The sequence below is a fragment of the Rhipicephalus microplus genome, chromosome 8 (genome assembly GCF_043290135.1).
Source record: "Rhipicephalus microplus isolate Deutch F79 chromosome 8, USDA_Rmic, whole genome shotgun sequence".
Taxonomy (NCBI): Eukaryota; Metazoa; Arthropoda; class Arachnida; order Ixodida; family Ixodidae; genus Rhipicephalus; species Rhipicephalus microplus.
Window position 1 is genome coordinate 1,228,935 of NC_134707.1, and position 19,957 is coordinate 1,248,891.

At 45.4% G+C, this 19,957-nt stretch overlaps 2 protein-coding genes across 12 annotated transcripts in view; one reads left to right on the forward strand and one right to left on the reverse strand.

Moving 5' to 3' along the window:
- LOC119163932 (isobutyryl-CoA dehydrogenase, mitochondrial) overlaps nt 1-7,105 on the reverse strand; it is a 238,386-nt gene extending 231,281 nt beyond the window's left edge. For 10 of the 11 annotated variants that reach the window (XR_012885826.1, XR_012885827.1, XM_075872632.1 and 7 more), the window contains exons 1-3: nt 6,783-7,105; nt 5,123-5,223; nt 3,903-3,983 (exon numbers count right to left, since the gene is read on the reverse strand). Coding sequence is in view for 9 of the 11 variants with exons in the window: in XM_075872632.1 (XP_075728747.1) it covers nt 3,903-3,983; nt 5,123-5,223; nt 6,783-6,879 (279 nt within the window). In the remaining 2 variants the exon portion in view is untranslated. The remainder of the gene's footprint in view (nt 1-3,902; nt 3,984-5,122; nt 5,224-6,782) is intronic. The other variant, XM_037416006.2, reaches the window with a different exon arrangement.
- A 5,283-nt stretch (nt 7,106-12,388) lies between these two features.
- waw (Translation factor waclaw) lies at nt 12,389-14,666 on the forward strand. The gene has a single exon (XM_037416010.2). It carries the CDS (start codon nt 12,611-12,613, stop codon nt 14,582-14,584), a length of 1,974 nt encoding a protein of 657 aa, XP_037271907.2. The 5' UTR covers nt 12,389-12,610; the 3' UTR covers nt 14,585-14,666.
- Nucleotides 14,667-19,957: the final 5,291 nt, after the last annotated feature.

Consider the following 19,957-nt stretch of genomic DNA (forward strand, 5'->3'; position numbering starts at 1 on the left):
CTCATCGACTTCATTGCTGCGCAAGGATTGAATGCTGCCCAAGCGTCAGATGCTAGTGATACAGGTTCCAGCCAGAAAATTCAGCCATCCGCGCTGCTGCCATTCAACCACCAAATAATGGTGCAGCATTGCCTGCTGTTTTACCCCTTGCTGAGGGCATCACAGATCTCGGCGAGGTGTTTACGCAGTCAGCTGTTCAGCACAGCAACAAGCGTGGCCTTGCTTGTGGTCACAGTTGCTCCAAGCCTCGCATCTCAATGCAAGCTGTTTGACGGACAGGCAGGCCATTCCCTGCACGGCGCATTACTCTCCGACACACTTTGACTGCTTCATAGTCGGATTCACGTCACCAAGTATAGGCTGAGAGGCTCTTGAGCACTCTATCCTTAAAAGGCCCGTAGACACTTCCGACATTTTTTGAAGCATTTAAAGTTATTGCATGCATCATGTGCAGAATGCCGTCGTGATCAACGACTCTACAGGTGGCAGTGCTATGAGCCGCCGGTGAGCCACAAATTCCAAGAAACATCCCCACCTTCTTTCTGGACCTTTCAGGCCTCCACGTGATGCGCCAAGCCAAATATGCTGCGATTGGTCGAGCAAGAACCTATAACTTCCAGTCACTCTGCAAGCAGCTGTCCGCGCCACTTGTTCTTGTTCGTCATATTGCCCGCGCGCATGTCACGCGTATGAGGCACGGCATGTCGCTGCGCTGGTCTATGACGCTGGCGATCCTTTCAAGGCGCGCACTCAATGCAGAGTACGTGCCCGCATGATTACGGCAGCCACGGTTCATCAACAAGCAGGTAGCTACAATGCAACTGACGGAGTCGGGGGCCCGAGTTGAGGCAACTGGAAGCAGACGGTGTTACGAGCAGCACGTCAGCGATGATGTATGCCATGTGATATTGGGAGGGGCATGGTCGCTCAGCGAGAGGGCAATGTGGCTTGGAGAGGATACGAGTGGAGAGAAGCACAGGAGAGAGCGAAAAAAGTGACCATCGCAGTTTCAATAATCAAGCGCGTCAAACTCTACTATTACTGCACCATTTTGAAAAATTCTTACGACTCCAAGTTCATATTACACTCGTGCACAATCTCCCCACCGCAACTGAATTTTTACCTCTGGGTGGTTTATGGGCCCTTTAACTCACGTTTATTGCAAGCATCATATATATAGCTCAGTCTCTTTATTAGCCATGTACTTCAGTGATTATTGTAATTTTGCTGCTGCGTTCATCATAAACATTGTGCGTCCTTTACGACACCATTCCTGCATCCATTTCCTCTTCACAAGGCAAGCAGAATAAACATGATGATAGTCCTCATATTCTTTACAATTATCTGGTGTCCGCAAAACAAAACTGCTCTTTAACTTGACTAAGAGAGCACCTTGTTGCTCGTGAGTGTTCGACAGTTGACCATAGAGACAAACTAACAGCAAATTGGGAAGCAACAGGGATTGAGTGGTTTAGCGTTCAAAGAGTGGATAGAGGAAGAGCGCGCATCAGAACTAGAAGTTTGTGAGGCACGTCTAGCAAAACGCAATGCGGCGATAAAAGCTGATGTTGAGGGAATGGTTAGTTTGAAAGCAGAGAAAGAAGTAATGGAGCTCAGGTTAAAGCCGTGAGAGCTCGATGTGGCAGCTGGTAGCACGAGTACTGGTTAGTTAACGAAGAGTGTGCAAATGGGTGCACCTCAAAGCTACCAGAGCCTGCAGAAATTTATACCACCCTTCAACGAAAGCAGTGATGAGTTAAAATCCAGCTCTTTGAATGTGTCGCCATGAGCCAAGATTGATTGCAGGACAAATGGGCCCTCTCACTAAACCTCTGTTTGACAGGCGAAGCACTAAGTGTTGTTGGCAGAATGGCATCTGGTCAGGACACGGATTATGCAAAACTGAAGAAGATGCTGTTGCAACGCTTCAAGTTTACTGAAGAGGGTTACCGAACCAAGTTTCAGTTGGCAAATCCTGAGAACTGCGAAACTACAGGTTTTCTCACTCACTTTAATGCAAGTGCTAGTCTAAATAATCTATATTCCATTGAAATAATTTGAGCACCAAGCTATTTAATCTATGTGCCAACATAATTAATTCAAGTGCCAACATATTTAATTCAAGTGCCAACATATTTATTCCAAGCGCCAACTCACTTCCGCCGCGTGCCAGTGAGTTTAATTCAAGTGCCACCATGTTTAATCCAATTGCCAATCGCTTTAATTCAGGTGCCAGTCAGTTCAATCCACGCTCAAAAAGCAGAATACAAAGCATGAAAATGGCAGTACAATTGAAATGCAGTTCATATAATATATAGTCGCAATCTAGAACAAATCATTATTATTTGTATTCGCTGCTTGTATTAGTGATAAAGAAAATACTGCCGATGTTCGCTTGAGCAGTGTTTGTACTTTGCTATGTACAAGTTTTTATACGAGGGTTTTCGGGTGAAATCATTTCAATAGCAACAAAAGAAAAAGCAGAAGCATGTTAATAACTATCTTGTGTTCATCACTAAAGCTCATAAATAGATTTGTATAGCATTACATGACCGGGACAGGTTGTGTAATGCGAAGGACAGACTATGGTTACTGGAGTGCCGGAATGCATACCAAGATATGGAAATTCTGGCCGTAGGCAGCGATGGGTCAAAAGCAAATACATAATCAAGAAATTAGGAGGACCTGACAGGGCAGAGCAAATTAGAATCAATTCGAAGAGGTTTTTGTCCTACAGTGCACATAAGACATAAACTCATGATCCTGATGTGGATGACAGAAGTCATATTTTACATCCATATTAGCTGTTATCTTTTTATTCAAACAAAATTATGGGTATCTGATGAAACACGCGTGTTCCAAGCAAACACAGGTCGCAGTCTGTTACATGAAAACACTAGCGCAGTCTGTTACATGAATGTAAAGCATCAGTATCCCCTTTCATGCTTAAAAAAAAACTTAATTCCACATGAACCCAAACAAATGCAAGTTTTGTTCTTTAAATGGTTATTTCTGACTTCAAGAACAGCTGAAACTCATGTGACGGTCACCATGGTTCTCCCCGGCCTAAGAAGACGACTGCCAACGCCTCAGCGAATAAGCAGCCAAATTCCGTCTGCTGAGCAGATGACTTGAGTCTTTGCATATGCAATGGTGTAGATGATTAGCCGGAATAATGCAGTAGCGATGAAGCATAGACTAACATGGACTCTATGAGCAAATACATTTAGTACCTGTAAATGCAATTAATACGCACTGTTATATTGATACGCAAATCTAAACCACCAAGTATGGTGCTTAAAAAAAAGGTGCTCCTATGGTCATTTAAGACTTTCCTGCTGCATTTTGCTACTTTGAACAATGTTCTGCACAAGTACAATTGTTCGACCGGTACTCAAACTGGTATAGTGCATTATGGAAAAGAAGAAGCGACCAAGCAGACTGACACAAGAGAACAATGTGCTGCCTTCCAACGTTATTGGCCAACTGCATCAAATGTGTAGACTTGAGCAAGCAAACAAAGAACGCCTGAACGTATCACCAAGATTAGGCAACACTATTGCAATGTCATAGACCAAAGATTCTTAGATTGTTCACCTGATCAAGAAATGATATTGCATGCCCAGATAAAGCCAATCAAGGGGTGCTGGCAGGCACCATTGCAATGTCAAAGACCAAAGATTCATAAACAGTTTGCTTAATTTAAGGGTGTTCACACCAGGTTCGACAATTTTGAGCTGATGAGCGCAATGCATACATTCGGTGTTCACAATCATGTCTGCCAAAATTCGCAATGCAAAGTGCAACGGAAATGGGTCAAATTGAAGATAAACACTGCTTTCCTTTCCTTTTGTGGGCACACACTCAGACAATGAAGGAGGTGACATAGACGACAGATTTACCCAATGTATATGGTAGTGCAGTGGTGTCGGTCCTCTATGTAAATGACTCTGTTTTGATGTCACCAACAGTAGCATGTGACACTGCGAAAATTATTTCACAAGACATGTATAGTTTGTGTAATTTGTTGCTTGAATAGAATAGTAAAACTTGAGATAAATAATGAGACACACAAAGGGAATATGTGCATCTTTTTCATTTTTCTTCCCTTGAATTGCTACGAGATGTGAGGCTAATGTGCCAGTGTTTCCCATGCATTCGTGTCACCACGGTTAGCATATCAAGGATATGCCAGCCTGGAAATGAAAGTAGTGCTCCAGCACATTCAAGCACTCATTATGCTAATCTATTTGACTACGTCTGAGTAAACTTTAATGCGGCACTGGCTCATGATGCCGCCACTCTTGTGCCCTTGAAACGTCAGTTTTCATGCTGGGTAATAGGTTGCAAGCCTGATGATTGGGGAGGCAGTAGACCACAAAATAACGCTGGTCAACAACACAATGCTGCTCATATGCTCAGGGGTTGGGCTTGCTCAGGAGCATAGATTCACAGATGGTTTGCCTTATTAATGAAGGATACTTCATGTTCAGATGAGTTAATAAAGGGGAGCTGGCAGACACGATTTCATTGTCACAGACCAAAGAGTCATAGACGGTTTGCCTCATTGAAGAAGGACACTTCTTGCTCAGATGAAGTTAATGAAGGGGCATTGGCAGACACCATCACAATGTCACAGACTAAAAATTCATAGGCTGTTTGCATGATAAAAAAAGGATCTGACCAAGGATCTGAACCCACAACCGTTGGGGGTTCAACTCCCACTGACAGAAAGAGTGAGTTTTGATCCACTTCAATTTTTTTTTTCAATTTAAGTGAGAATCATTACAGTACAGACAAGAAACCATAGATGCTGTCCCCTGAACTTTCCTTGGCTTAATTGTCTGTGTGTCACTAGCTTTGCAAAAGTAGTTAGAGGTAGCTTAATTGAATGCATTGCTGGGCGAGTTGGAGCAATGTCTAAAAATAAACGTAGAGTGCAAAAAGATGGGTCAAAGGAGACAAGTTAGATGGCACCAACAGTAAAAAAGATGGTGAGCAACTCTTTGGTTCAGTTGAGTAACCTATATCAAAGGCACCAAGAAAGCTTATATGTTGACACTAATTACAGTGAGCAAGAGACACCTATTGCCAACGTTCAGAAATGAGATTGTAGCATCACCTTTTCATCCCATTCCATCATATTTGGAAGCATCTCCTTCTCAGCAAAGTCGGCAGCCATTTGCTGCATTTGGATCTGCTCTTCAGACAGCCCAATGGTGGCTGGGCAAAAAAAAATGAACAACGCTGCTTAGAGAACCGAAAAGAATGGGTGTACTGTAGAGCTTTGTAGAGTGCTATTAACCTTTAACTAGATTTTTTGGTTGTAGCGATTAGTATTGTAGACAGCCGTTTGATTTTCCAGATATCCGAAGCAAAGAGTCCTCCAACAAGGACTGCAAGTTCACATAAAACCCAATGTCTAGGATGGTTGCTTGCAGAGCTAGCTGGTTCATTTGAACACATGTAATCCATGGTCCCATGCTTCTATGTTTCGTGAATAGCCCAGATTGATAGGCTTGTCACACTGCTAGCTATGCAAGAAACAAGCAGACATAACTATGCCAGTGCTGCTGAAACCACCAGCAACAACAGCTGAATGTTGCAAATTGTAAGCGCTGAATGTCACAATGTGGCAGAAAGAAAAAATTTGCATCCACCCATAGGTGGCACAAAGCTATGCAGATTCCTCGTTGAAACAAAAATTTGTGGGGCGGGGATAGGATTAGGACAAGGTTGTTTTGAATTAGGAAGCGGTCCTCTCTGAGAAATCCACATGGATTTCCATGCAGCCTCCTGTTACCAGTGGGTGCACACCAATTTTCATCTTTCAGAAAGAACAGCTGAAATGTTCTTAGAAGTAGCAGGATGATGACAGTGGCAGCCAGGAGTCAACAAGGCAAGTAATTCACCGAGTACTCCAGGTAACGCTGCAGGAGCTGGAAGAAACTTTGAATACCTTTTTTTTTTGTGTGTGTGTGTGTGCACCGGGCAAGATGGGCACCATTTGTGACAGCAGAAGTATTTATACAGTGATGGCCAGCAACAGATACTGCGTTGCTCAAGTACATATAACGCTTCTGAATCACGCAGGTAAAAACCGAAACTTCTAATCTTACCTGCGCTTTGATTTGAATGCTGTTTAGCTCATCGTTTCGTGTCGTAAATATATGGGTGTGCTTAGCACAGTGGATGTCTTCGTTCTGTAGGTAAAGCACTAGGCGTGTCAGTGTATGTAATACCGGTAATTCTTTCATCGCGATGAGTGCCGATCTGGATCATACCTCTAACTGCGATTAAGACGTTCACGACGTGTACATGACTGACGTTCGCTCCGTTCACATTAGTTTGAACCGTGTTGCAGCGGCCGTTACGGATCGCGATCAAACAATTATACGCACACACTAGCACCGGGCTTCGTCTGCTACATTTAAAAACTGCTGTCCAAAGCTATTTCGCCGCCCTGCACTTACTTTGTAGGTTTTCGTTCTATTACGCGGCCTGTAGCTAAACATTTGCCTAGTAAATTCACACGTACTGGACTACTGCAGAACCATCCTTGCGACTTTCGCGACGCTACGAAAAAAATGCAAGCACTGAATGTGCGTAAGCGACACGCATTGCATGGAACTTGCGTCCAGTGTAAGCAGAAATTTCAGATAGTAAGGGGTATGTAAATTTAATTACCCATCTCATCATGCGGCCAGTATCAGAAACTATTGTTTTGTTTACTTCACAGACTTTGTAGCGAGTAGATACACCATGTCTTGACAAATGCTCACCGTCCAGTGATGTGGACGCATTGCGGGCACTGTGCTTGTGCAGACGAAGAATCTGCCGTAGGTGAATGTGTCTTGTCAGCTTGCCAAACGCGCTCATGTTTGTGCAAGCTGCAAATAAAATCACACGCAGCCACGACGGAAGATTCACCTATGACGTGCAGGACTGCAGGTATGTGTACAAAACACCTGTAAGAGCATGTAAAGACCTCCGAGATCTGCACGCCGGACTGACGCTTACTAAAGACTGGCGCTATCGTCGGCGTGACGTGCTAGGCAGGATCGCGCGGAAATCAAAGATTTAGAATGCCGCCTGCTTTGCAATAGCAGAGTCCTTCAATCACAGAACACCTACCAGAATTGGCTCCTGCGCCGCACGGCAGTGACGTCACTTTAAAACTTATTGGCAGTGAGGGTGGCGATTTGGGCTTGTTGGTATGGTTGCATGATGATGGATGGCAGCTTATTGTTTTAACCATAGCCTCCTATATTTTTTTGTGCCCGCGCATTAGCGCTAAATACATACGCGCCATCCGTCCCTTATAGTTTTGGCGCTCGCCGCCAGATGCCGCACCAATCCCATAATAACAGCAGACGACGCGGCCTATGCACGCTTGCGTTTATGACGGTCTAGAAACCGTCTACATTGCATCGGATTATGCGTATACGTTAAGAAGTGCGCACACACCAAATTTTTAACACAAGCACTGTATGCAGAATGCAATGTGAGCTTTGTTATTTGATTTCGCGCTCAAAGCTTGAGCACTTTTCGAGACAATGGTTTGACATGAAAATCTTTTGCCAAGTCGTGTTTGTCAGTCACACTCGTCGCGAAGTTCAGAAAAAGTGGGCGGAGAAACTTCACGAGCACAACCTCCAAAAGTTTTTTATGATGTCCCGGGGTCGAGCACTTGAGTTTGTCACGTTTCTGTAGTATTTGCGCGGCGTTGTCAACGGCAGCCTTCAGTGGCTGATTCATCTTTCTCGCTCTTGCGAGGAAAACTTCCGCGTAATTCTTTAGAGAATTTAGAACCATTACGAGCTCAGTTGACGGATACAGGAGTCCACCTCTGTCCTGGTGCCTAATTAATGCATCCGATGGCGCAGAGGTGTTTGGTTTAGTCACCAAAGTGAAGCATTCATCACAGGAAATGGTTTCATGGACTGTTCTTGCTTCAAACCCGATCTCGCTTCAAACAGTAAAGCGCTTCCCCTTGAATTATCGTAAAATGCCTCCCTCCTTATTTCATTTTTGCCCTTTCGGTAGTTACTCAAAGCCGGTTTTTTCTCCATAGCTGCCATCCATTCTCTCGTTTTGCGCCTCGGCGCTCCGCCAGGAGCGCTCGCATCCCATAATAGCTCGGGGGACGGCGCTGAGGGACCGACCGCTCGGGCACAAAGTTATAGAGGAGGCTATGTTTTAACATTTGCGCCTCCTCATCAGCCCAACTTGCTGCTGGTGGTGGTCCCGTCCACAGGCCCTTTAATATTGTATCTTCGATGACTCTTGCAGGATTGACTATATTTATTATGATAAAGTATTTTGCGAATTAGTGCTCTTAATTGGCGAGACGCAAAAAGCCACAAAAACTCGAATGCAGCTGGCTGCATTGGTTTCTTTAGCACAGGTGTTAGGAATGTTGATTTCCACGGTTTATCAAAGTTTTGATGACAGAAAGGTGCACTGCAACGTAGTCTCGGGCAACTTTTTTATGTCGCTCAGTGTACCATCACCTGACGAGGTAACCAGCAGGCCGCTTTTTTTTTTTTTTAAATACTGACGTGTCACCGCAATGTTCTCGGCGATCAGCACTTGATAAACAATGCCCAAGGGCAAGTGCCGACGGCGTTAGCCCATCTCACTACTTGTCTGCGTTGCTCAAAAACACGCGCGGCCTGTGACAGCACGGGAGCATTCACGTAGCAACGGATGAGAACGGCCGTACGTGTTCGCACTTGACAAAACAGACGGCAATGCAGTAGCTCTGGCCTTCGGAGATCACAGGCTTCGCAAGAACATTACAATAAAGTTGTTTCCATCCATCGTATGAACACTTCGCTGACGCACTGGGGTTTCATGCATGTGCGTCAAGTCAGTCACACGTGAACCGTGCGACAGCATTTATTTCATCGTCGACCTTGTCCTTCGCGACAAGCAAAACTCGGCAGCAAGAACACTTTCTCCTTTGACAACACCACGCTTGGCATAGCAATCTAGAAAATGCAGTACGTCCAACGACTGTAATCCGCACATCATACTGAGAAACTTTATGGCGCACACACTCAGATGAAGCGGCGGCGCGATGGACGGCCGCGCTAGCTCCAACGACCAGGTTGAACTAAGCATCCAGCAATCACATGAAGCAGCGACGACACTCCAGTCCTCCTTGGGAGTGGCCTAGGCCATGGCCACGATTTCATCGGAGTTTTCACCACCTAACACATCGCAGGCGGTAGGTGTTCTGTGAAATGGCTATTCCAGCCATTGTAGCGCCACGGCGAGCCATGGCGCGAACTAATAAGAGTAGCCTCCCCGCTAGGTGCTTTTCTCGCGACCACGCGTGGCCTAGGTGCCAAGACGATAGTTATAGCGCGAGAACAAAACGACGACACAGAGACAAGAAGGACTGTGTCGTCGTTTTGTTCTCGCGCTATAACTATCGTCATGCCATACTAACTAGCCCAAGCTGCCACACGTCTAGGTGCCAAATTGCGCGACATCCCTAGGCGTTTTAGTCTCTAGCGGTGCGCCCGCGCTGGCTGGAGCGGTGAAACTGGTAGGTGTTCTGTGGTACAACCACATCCATCCACCAATCCACCCCATTGTCATGTTTTTTTCTTTACTTCATACGTGACTTCATACAACGCCTCCTCTAGAAAGATGCCTGAGGAATGGCTCGCGCTCCCAGCGGAGTTGGCCTGCCTTCAGTTTTAAACAAGCTCCGCGCATCGGCGCTCGCAACCGACTTTATCATCACGACGACGAACGGTACCAGCCACGGAGGAAAGAAAGGTAATTTTTTCCTTCCTCCGTGGTACCAGCTAAGCGTTTTTCATCTGCAGCCTATAAGGGCGCGTCAGTCGAGAATTGTTCAAGACCTGCAACTGTGCACCACTGTTTCGGAGGCTATGCAAAGTGTTGCGTTGTTGCACCGTCCGCCACAAGTGACCCTAGCGACCGAGAACATTTTCAAAATGAAAGAGAGAAAGAGTGCGGCAGTTGTTTTTCTTCTCATGCGGCAGGCATCTTCCTAGAGGAGGCGTTGCTTCATATTTCGCGTGGAAGGCTGCTTTATCAACGCAGTTGGAACGAATTAAGTGCGACTAGGGCGTACCTGTAATGGGACCCCACATAAGCATTCATTATTTGGAATTTTGGTCGTTTGTGCTTATTGTGGTTGGGCCCCTGAAAGCTACGGCGGCGGGGTCTTATTTACCATAGAAGTTAATTTGAGGAAACTCTGTGCTATTTACAGGCAGCGCATGTTTTCCGCTTCGTCACCGTCACAGATAAGAGAATCCATAGTAGAACTCTCCTGGCACCACGATCGCTAAACAAATTTAGAGCTCAAAAGTACTGCGCACAACGCAGAATTCAAATGTTACCCTTCAGATATATGAAAAAAGCACTTTTTTGACAAAATTGTGACTCTTTTTGCTGAAAATTTTGAGCCTACTACGGTGTCTCTAGCCAATTTTCTGGAGTCACTGAAGGCAGACTTGAACAAAGCCACTATGGTACTTCCACTTCCAACGCCTCTTCTACGAAGACGCCTGCCGCATGAGAAAGAAAACAGCTGCCATATCCTTTCTCTCTTTCATTTTAAAAATGTTCTCGGTCGCTAGCGTCACCTGTGGCGGACGGTGCAACAATGAAACACTTTGCATAGCCTCCGAAAGAGTGATGCACAGTTGCAGGTCTCGAACAACTTTCGACTGACGCGCCCCTATGGGCCGCAGATGAAAAACGCTTACTGGTACCGCTTGTCATCGTGATAATAGTGTCGGTCGCGAGCGCCACCGCACAGAGCTTGTTTAAAACTGAAGGCAGGCAAACTCAGCTGGGAGCGCGAGTCATTCCTCAGGCATCTTTCTAGAGGAGGCGTTGGTACTTCCAGTGCCTCCTGTCAACGCCTCCTATACTTTGAGATGTCTGGCACGTCGGCCACTATCTTCTTGTTCACCCGCGGCCACCGTGTTTTACCGGACTGCCGCGAGGCGGCGCCAGCTTCTGACCCTATGCTTCGCCACAGAAAGTCACTACGGTAGTCGCTCTGTGGAGCTTCGCAGCACTCATCTATGTGAAAATTTTGTCCTTCAAGGTTTGTAGGGCTTAGCAGAGTGAAAATAAAGTCAAGAACGAAAATAAAAGTAAATTAAGTGGAACTACAATAGCACAATACTTATTCCCTGCAGCAAAAGGCCAGCCTAAGCATTCTCTGCCAAGAGCTGGGGTTTGTTGCAGACAACGCAATATCACAGTACGGTAATAATACGAATAGATATTGCTTCAACATAAAAAAAGAAATAACATCGATGTAAAGCAAGATCAACTGCAGGTTCATGCACATAATGGCCAGAAAATTGTAAACAAAAGGGAACATGTATATATTTTATCACAGGAGTAAGTATGACAGCTATACAAAATAGCAGCAGCCTCGGCTGTGAAGAAAAAATGCAAAATATTGGTAGTCAAAGAAAGTGTAAAGCAGAAAATGACTTTGTTGTCACAGACAACGGTAAAAAACGAGGGGCATCATCATGCATATGTAGCGAAACTAACAATTTAAAGCGGATAGGGTTGAAGAAGAGTTCCCCAATTCATGACACTGCTATCACAAAAGCCTCTCTCTGGTCATCATTGCAGCTTTTACATTTCAACACAGGCAAGCCTGTGATTGCACTGACACTGCGCTGCAAACACTGCTCCATTGGTTTCAGGAGAGCTTTTCTGTCTGAGTGTTGCATTTGCAGGTATCTCGTGGAACGAAACGCCAGGTTGCTTCTAGCACTGGCTCGAGGTGCAAAAAGGCACGCAGCAGTACCGCATGGCTGGGCTTCAGCTGCGGTTATTAGATCGAGCTCCGAAGAGGCAATACGCGCGATAAAAAGTAGCACGTGGCACCCTGAGAAAAAAAATGACCAACAGCATTAGCGCCCACTCCGAACGGGCTACCGCAAAGACTGCACGGGCGCTCGCCTGCCGGCAAGGCGCACGATGAATGGATGGATGGTTGGATATGGCTGTACCCTTTAGATCGGGCGGTGGCTAGCGCCACCAAGCCGTAATACCTAATGAACCAAAAACTATATTTGTTCCTTAAAAAGTGAATTTGATGATTCGTACTTTGCAGTGAAGAGTTTAATTTTCACTCGTGCCTTTCTCTTTAGCCACCAATCAGATAATCAATAGTGTCAGAGCACAGCGCCGCAGCGCGGCGGTGGCGTGCGTAAACGAGAGAGGCTCGCGCGGAGAAATCGGCGCTGACGCGCCAGGCATCTCAAAGTACAGGAGGCGTTGCTCCTGTATAAAGGAGGCACTGGTACTTCTTTAGCTGTCGATTTTTTCGCCCCCCATCGACGATGGGTAGAACTTGAGACTTTCCGCATAGAGAAAGAATGCTTTCCGTGCAAGGCGTGCGCATTATGTGGGTTAGTGCCTCGCGCCAGTTTTTCTTTTAAGTTTTTAAGTATGAAATGTTGCACAAAACGCCCTGAGTAGCATTTCTCAGGGAATGTACTGAGTGTTCGCTGCAAGAGCTGTCTCACCAGTAAAAAAGCACCGAACTAAACTACGAGCTACTGCCACAAGTGTTCGTGCCTGTTTGGCTATGCGGCCTTTTCTGTTTGTTTCTTCCCAGTGGTGTAGTCGAAAAAAGTGGATCGATTATGTTCTTAAGCGGACGTGCCGTCAGCGTGCGAGGCACTGCTCCACGAATTGGGAAGCAAATTACGGCAAAGAGCGCAAGTATGACATTGATCCTAGCCAGTTCCCCCAGAATGTTGTGCGCAACTTCTGCATCGTGGCTCATGTGGATCACGGTAAAAGCACCCTTTCTGACCGGCTCCTGGAGTTCACGGGGACGATAAAGCCGTCTCGGGACAACCAGCAAGTGTTGGATCGACTTCCTGTTGAAAGAGAGCGGGGAATCACCGTCAAAGCGCAGACGGCGTCCATGGTATTCCGCAAATCTAGTCAGCCTTATCTTCTGAACCTTATCGACACACCTGGCCATGTTGATTTCAGCTACGAGGTGCTGCGATCCGTATCGGTTTGCCAAGGTGTCATTCTGTTGGTCGACGCCAATCAAGGCATTCAGGCCCAAACGGTGGCCAACTTCAACATCGCCTTCTCTGCAGATCTTGCCATTATACCCGTCTTGAACAAGATAGACCTCAAAAACGCTGATGTCGAGAGCGTGTCTGCGCAAATAGAAAATCTTTTTGGTATCAACAAGGAGGATGTGCTCAAGGTGTCAGCTAAAGAAGGCGTTGGAATCGAAATACTTGTGAATGCCATCATCAAAAGGATACCACCACCCAAAGGTGACCCCGATGCACCGTTTCGCGGCATATTGCTCGACTCGTGGTATGACCGATACCGAGGTGTTATTGCGCTCATTATAGTTATCGATGGCACATTGCGACCGGGGGAAGAAATTGTGTCTCATGCGACAGGTACAACATACACTGTGCGTGACTTGGGTTTTATGAGTCCTCTTGAAACTCCTACTGCACTCCTGTTAGCTGGTCACGCTGGATATGTGGTTGCAAACATGAGGTCTCCCAAAGAAGCTCATATAGGTGACACATTATCGCACAAGTGTGATCATGTTACGCCACTTCCAAAGTTTCAAGAGTCAAAACCAATGGTGTTTGCCGGTGTTTACCCTGAAGACCAGTCTAAAAATAATGAAATGCGAAGTGCAATCGACCGCCTCCTGCTGAATGATCCGAGCGTGCAAGTTTCTATTGAATCAAACGCTGCCTTGGGCCAGGGGTGGCGCCTGGGATTTCTCGGTCTTCTCCACATGGATGTTTTCTGTCAGAGATTAGACCAAGAATTTGATGCACAAGTAGTTGTCACAGCTCCCAGCGTGAGCTACAAGATCAAAGTGCATGGAGCCAAACAGATTAAGCACTATGGCAGTGAAATAGTTACCATCAACAATCCACTCGACATGCCTGATCCTGCGGTCATCAGAGAATACTATGAACCAATGGTCATGGCTACAATCATCACTCCTGATGAATACCTCAGCAAAGTGATGAGCCTGTGTGCTGACAACCGAGGTGTTGCGAAGTCCACACAAAATGTAGACAACACGACAATACTTCTCCAGTACAAGTTTCCTCTGAGTGAAATTATTGTTGACTTTTATGATGCACTCAAGTCAGTTACGTCAGGGTATGCCAGCTTCGACTATGAGGAAGCAGGCTACGAGCAAACGGACTTGGTCAAATTGAATATCATTCTAAACGGAAAAGTTGTTGAAGAGCTAACAACAATTGTACATGCAATCCGTGCTAGGCAGATAGGGCGTTCTATGCTTCTCAGATTGAAAGAAAGCATTCCTCAGCAAATTTACGCTGTTGCACTTCAGGCGGCCGTAGGTGGCAAAATTGTGGCTCGTGAAGATATCAAAGCTCTGAAAAAGAACGTTCTTGCAAAATGTTATGGTGGTGATATTACGCGCAAGTTAAAACTTCTTAAAAGACATTCCGAGAAGCAAAAGAAGCTTAGGACCATTGGAAACATCCAGATTCCTCGTGATGCCTTTATTAATGTTTTGAAGCGGACATGACTTGTTCTTCAAACAAGAAAAGTGATTGTATCACTTCTGTTGTTATAAGTTGATTTGAACATTAAAATTTATGATGGCTTTATGTAGCAGCATTTAGAACGATATATATCATGCGTGCATGTAATTTGTATACATGAGTACGCGTGCTTGCTTGGCACATAACTTGCCACGGCTGATCTCAGACGACACTATCATGATTGTCATCTGTGCTAGACTGATAAAGTACGCTCAAGAGCACTGAATGATATGTAACACTTGGCAAGCAGCAAGTCTCGCAACTGGTCATGTAGCAGGTGCACGTCCTTGAACAATGTGCATTTCTTTTAACACGATAGCTTTAAAGAGCTCGTTTCGCAGAAATTCCGGTTTCAATGTCGTTAGTTGTGAGCAAAACTCATCTTATGCGTGACCGTGAAATCGAGACTGATGCAAATGAAATAAATGATGAAAAAATCCTGGAGCAGAGTGGGGACCAAACCAAGTTTGTTGGAGTACAGAGTGTGGGGACCGAAGCCTTGTCGTTTGCGTGGCAAGAGGATGTTCTACCACACAGCCACGCATCTGCTTGTGAAAACAGTAAAAAGAATTTACTCTGCCTGGAAATGCAGTGAAAGTAGCTTTTATGCTTCACAATAGATGCATCCTGTGTATATTCTTCACAATGCAAGATGAAATATTGCAGTAATAATGCGTCGTCAAGCATACACTGCCAATGGGCGTCGGATTATGTGGTTATTATAATGGCTTCGTGGATGAAAACCGGTACTTCACTGCACAAGGCACTCATGCTACTGCCCCTATTCCCCTAAGGCCACGTAGTGGGTGCATCGCGAATTCGAAAAGGCTTTATGCACTAAGTGTTTGAAGTACGCACTACAAATAGGATGTCGCTATCACGTTCAACTCCTAAAGGCAAAGCTTTAGGGTACCTTAATTTTCCCACTAACCTCGGCATTAATGAATTCTGCATAGCAACATACTAACTTAGCCCTCACGCCCTTCTTCTTTTTGGTGACATGAATTTTCCTAACATCACCTGGCACACTGGTGCTTTTCTGCTCGACCCCTTTTCAACACAATGCCAACAGTTCCTAGATTTTTGTAATTGTCTTAACATCACCCAGGTTGTAATGAAACAAACTAACGAATCGTATTATACATTAGACCTAGTTCTGTCAACACATCCAGAATTCATATCCCCAATTATATACTTTCCTGGTATGAGCGACCCTCTGAGGCTCCATTTCAACATTACCATGTCCTTTTCATATGGAACTAAAGAAGACAAATACATTCGGGACTACTGGAATGGAGATTTTGATGCCATTAACAAAGATATGTTGTAGGTACTTGGCCTCATTTTGTTGCAGTTTTAATGAGAGAAGTGTACAGGAGAACTAGGATATTTTCAGGAACTTAGTTACTGATCTCACCAATGCACACATTCGCCGTCGACGCATAAGGAACAACACAAAAACACTGCGGTCTAACACGCCTCTCAAACGTTTGTGTAATAGGAAAAAGCACCTTTTCCGCAGAGTCAAGTTACAAAATACTACAGATCGCTGGGTAGCATATAACAACGCTGAGGCAGAATACACGGAAGCTGGACATATTGCTAAGAATCATTTCCAAACGCATACGTTACCTTAACTGTTATCAAGGAACCCCCGGCAATTTTGGAATGCTATCGATCCAAACCAAAATGTGGATTTATCTATCAACCATAACTCTAGCGAACCACTACCTACATCTAAATGTGCCACGTTATTCAATAACGTTTTCGCGGCCAATTGCTCGGGTAACACTGCTGCGCCTGTTGACACAGTTGTGTGCTGTGATTACTCCTATATGTTTTCTATTACTTTTGATTCTGTGGGAATCGTGAAGTCAATTGAGACCTTAAAAACATACTCATCATGTGGGACTGACAATATTCTGACAAGTTTCTCAAACAGACAAGCACATATTCGTCTCTCTTCTTGTACAAGGTTTTCCAGCAGTTTCCTAACCAAGCAACCTTGCCCTTACACAGGAAGGTAGCCAGGGTTGTGCCGATACACAAGGCTTGTAATAAATGCTCTGCTATTAACTATAAACCCATCTCACTAACAAGCATTCCATGTAAACTAATAGAACATGTACTACACTCACATATTACAAAATTTTTAAAATCAAATTCATTTTTTTAATCAGCCCAACATGTTTTTTTTAGGCGTACGTTCTCCAGTGAAACCCGGCTGCTTCTTTTCACTCATCACCTGCACACCATTCTCCATACAATCTCAAATTGACTGCATTTTTCTGGATTTTGCAAAAGCATTTGAAAAAGTCAATCACGCTTCACTAATTTATAAGCTCTCCTCTCTCAACCTTGGCTCTAATGTACTGGCATGGCTCGACTAGTTTCAAACAAACCGTCGTCAGTATGTCACTATTAACAGTCATGACTCGCTGAAAATAAACGTAACATTGGGTGTACCAAAGGGCTCAGTTTTGGGACCACTTTTTTAAAATATATATTAATGACCTAACTATGTCTCTTCATCCGTTAATTTGTATGCCGACGACTGTGTGCTTTACAGGGAAATATGTAATGATGATAAGAACATCTTGCAGACAGACTTAAATAACATCAGGAATTGAGTTCTGCGAAAACCCTCAAGGTGGCGGAAGGGTTAAGAAAGGGAAAGAAGACTACCACCCGATTGTAGCATGAAGCCACAAGGAAATTAGTATGGATTTCTCAGAAAGAAAAGTCTCTTAGTTGCCAAAAAATTTTGTCCTGTTCCGGGGTTGGAACCCGGGACCAACGCCTATTCAGGGCGGTCGCTCTGCCAATTCAGCTCACCAGGAAGCTAGCAATTTTTGACAGCGCGAGGCCGAATTCATTGTCAACTCGAAGCACATGGACACAAGTAAAGCAAATGAGTTCCAAACGCATAAATTGCCTGAACATACAAACTGAATTATGTTTCTCTTGATTTAGTGTTGTCATACCAGCATTTGGGCATTACCATTTCTTTCAATATAACATAAAATGCTCACATTAATGTCATCACAAACAATGCTAACCGTACATCGAGGTACATTTGTCACAACTTTAGCAATGCCCAACTTTCCCTCAAGATGCTTCTTTATAAAACCCTCATGCACTCGAAATTGGAATACGCTGTTGCAATCTGGAACCCTCACCACGAAAATTTGATCAGATATATTGAGCGAATTCAAAGTAACGCTGCACGCTTTATTCTATCGTATTATCACCGTAAATAAAGCATAACAGCAATGAAACACCATTTGTCATTGCCACCTTTATCACTAGATCGGAAGTACTTCCGCCTTTGCCTTTTCCTTAAGATCTACTATCATCTATTACTGCGTAATGAGCTCAATAAGAGATACAAGATGATGGTGGTGACGCGCCTACATCTAGCCATGATGACGAGTCAGTTGAAAGCTTCTATGAAGCCGTGGAATCGGCAATGAATAACGTAAAAACACAGTATACAATACTGATGGGAGACATCAATGCAAAGGTTGGGAAGAAGCAGGCTGGAGATCAGGCAGTAGGAGAGTATGGCATCGGTACTAAAAATGCCAGAGGGAGCTATTAATAGAATTTGCAGAACGCAATAATTTAGGGATTTTGAATACCTTCTATCGAAAACGAGGGAACCGTAAGTGGACATGGAGGAGCCCAAATGGCAAAAATAAGAACGAAATAGACTTTATGCTGAGTGCGCACCAAGGCATCGTGCAGGATGTGGAAGTGCTTGGCAAGGCAGTGCCATGTTTTTTTTCTCACTTTTTGTTATCGCCCCGTTACACTATGTTCAGCGCAAACCGCGCCTACAGTGTTAGAGAAGCTTCGAGGCTGTAATAGATTGTATTGTTAAGATTACGCCCACTTCGTGAACCTTTTAGATTATGCTAGAACTTGCGTCGCCGCTAGCGATAACGATTGTTCAATGGCAAGTGTATAAATGCAGACACGCTTCGCCGCTTGTCAGTTGATCGACAGCCGATGCTCTGTTTGCTGCTATCAGTGCCAATGTTTACTTTCTTTTTGCGTGGCCACAAGTTCGGCTCGAATAAACAGTTTCTTTTTCGACATGGAGTCTGCTTCCTTTGTTCATGTCATGACCCCGTGACATCTGGTGGAGGTGCTGCTTCGTTCATGTACTGGACACCCCCGCCAAGCCATGAACCCATCCCACGTCGCGAAGAAGACATCGACGCTAGCCACGAGCACTGAACAAGCCGCAGGCAGCAGATTTACCTTCGGAGTACAGTCTTCTACAAGACAAGGCTCAGAAGACCAAGGCCATGACTTGGACCGCGGCAACAATGACGACTGCTGTGCCACAGCCTGCGATCGTGATGCAGCAGCCAAGGAAACCACCGATTTTTCATGGGTCATCGTTCGAAGTCTCAGAGACCTGACTAAAGACCTACGACCGAGTGGCCGCCCTCAACAACTGGGACGCAGAAGAGAAGCTCTGTGGTGTCTACTTTAATCTGAAAGACGCGGCAAGGACGTGGTTCAAGAGTAGGGAGTCTGCGCTTCAAACGTGGGATCTATTCTGCGGTGAATTCCTGCAAACATTCACGAGCGTCGCTAGCAAAGTGAAGGCCCCTGCATTTCCGGAGACCCGGATGCAGCTGACCAATGAAAACGTCACCATTTTCGCGGAAGAAATGAACCGTCTCTTCCGCCATACTGACCCCGACATGTCCGAGGAGAAGAAGGTCTGTCTGCTTATGTGAAGAGTCAAGCAAGAACTCTTTGCTGGGCTGATCAGGAACCCCCCAAAGATGGTCGCTGAATTCATTTCGGGAGCATCTACGATAGAGAAGACGCTCGAGATGCGTACACGGTAATACAACTGTAGCTTCTCGTCTAAAAGCTACGCCGACATCTAAGCGCTAGGAACTGTCGACTTGCATGAGACGATCCAAGCGATCGTGCAAGAAGAGCTGCGCAAATTGTTTCCTTCAGCATAGCCTCGCGTGGATTCCATTGCGGACATCGTACGCCAGGAGATCCAGCAATCGCTGGGCATTTTTCAGCCTCGAGAATCGCAGCTGCAAGTAATGAGGTATGCTACTGCAGCCCGCCGTCACGCCCCTCCTCCACGCCCACTCCAGGGCGCCGCCCCGTCGCACTTCCGTCACCACCACCACCACCACAGACATACTACCGTTTGCCAGCGGGACAGCGCAGCGCACAGAAGAAAACCGATGTTTGGCGTGCACATGACAATCGTCCACTCTACTACCACAGTGGCGAGGCTGAGCACACCTACCACCGTTGCCAGTACCGACAGATGGGCCTACGGGGCTTCGGCATTAATGCGCCATGTCCACAAC

Bases quoted from the DNA above. Each gene is read 5' to 3' on its own strand.
- waw (XM_037416010.2), top strand. From the start codon at position 12,611: ATGCGGCCTTTTCTGTTTGTTTCTTCCCAGTGGTGTAGTCGAAAAAAG.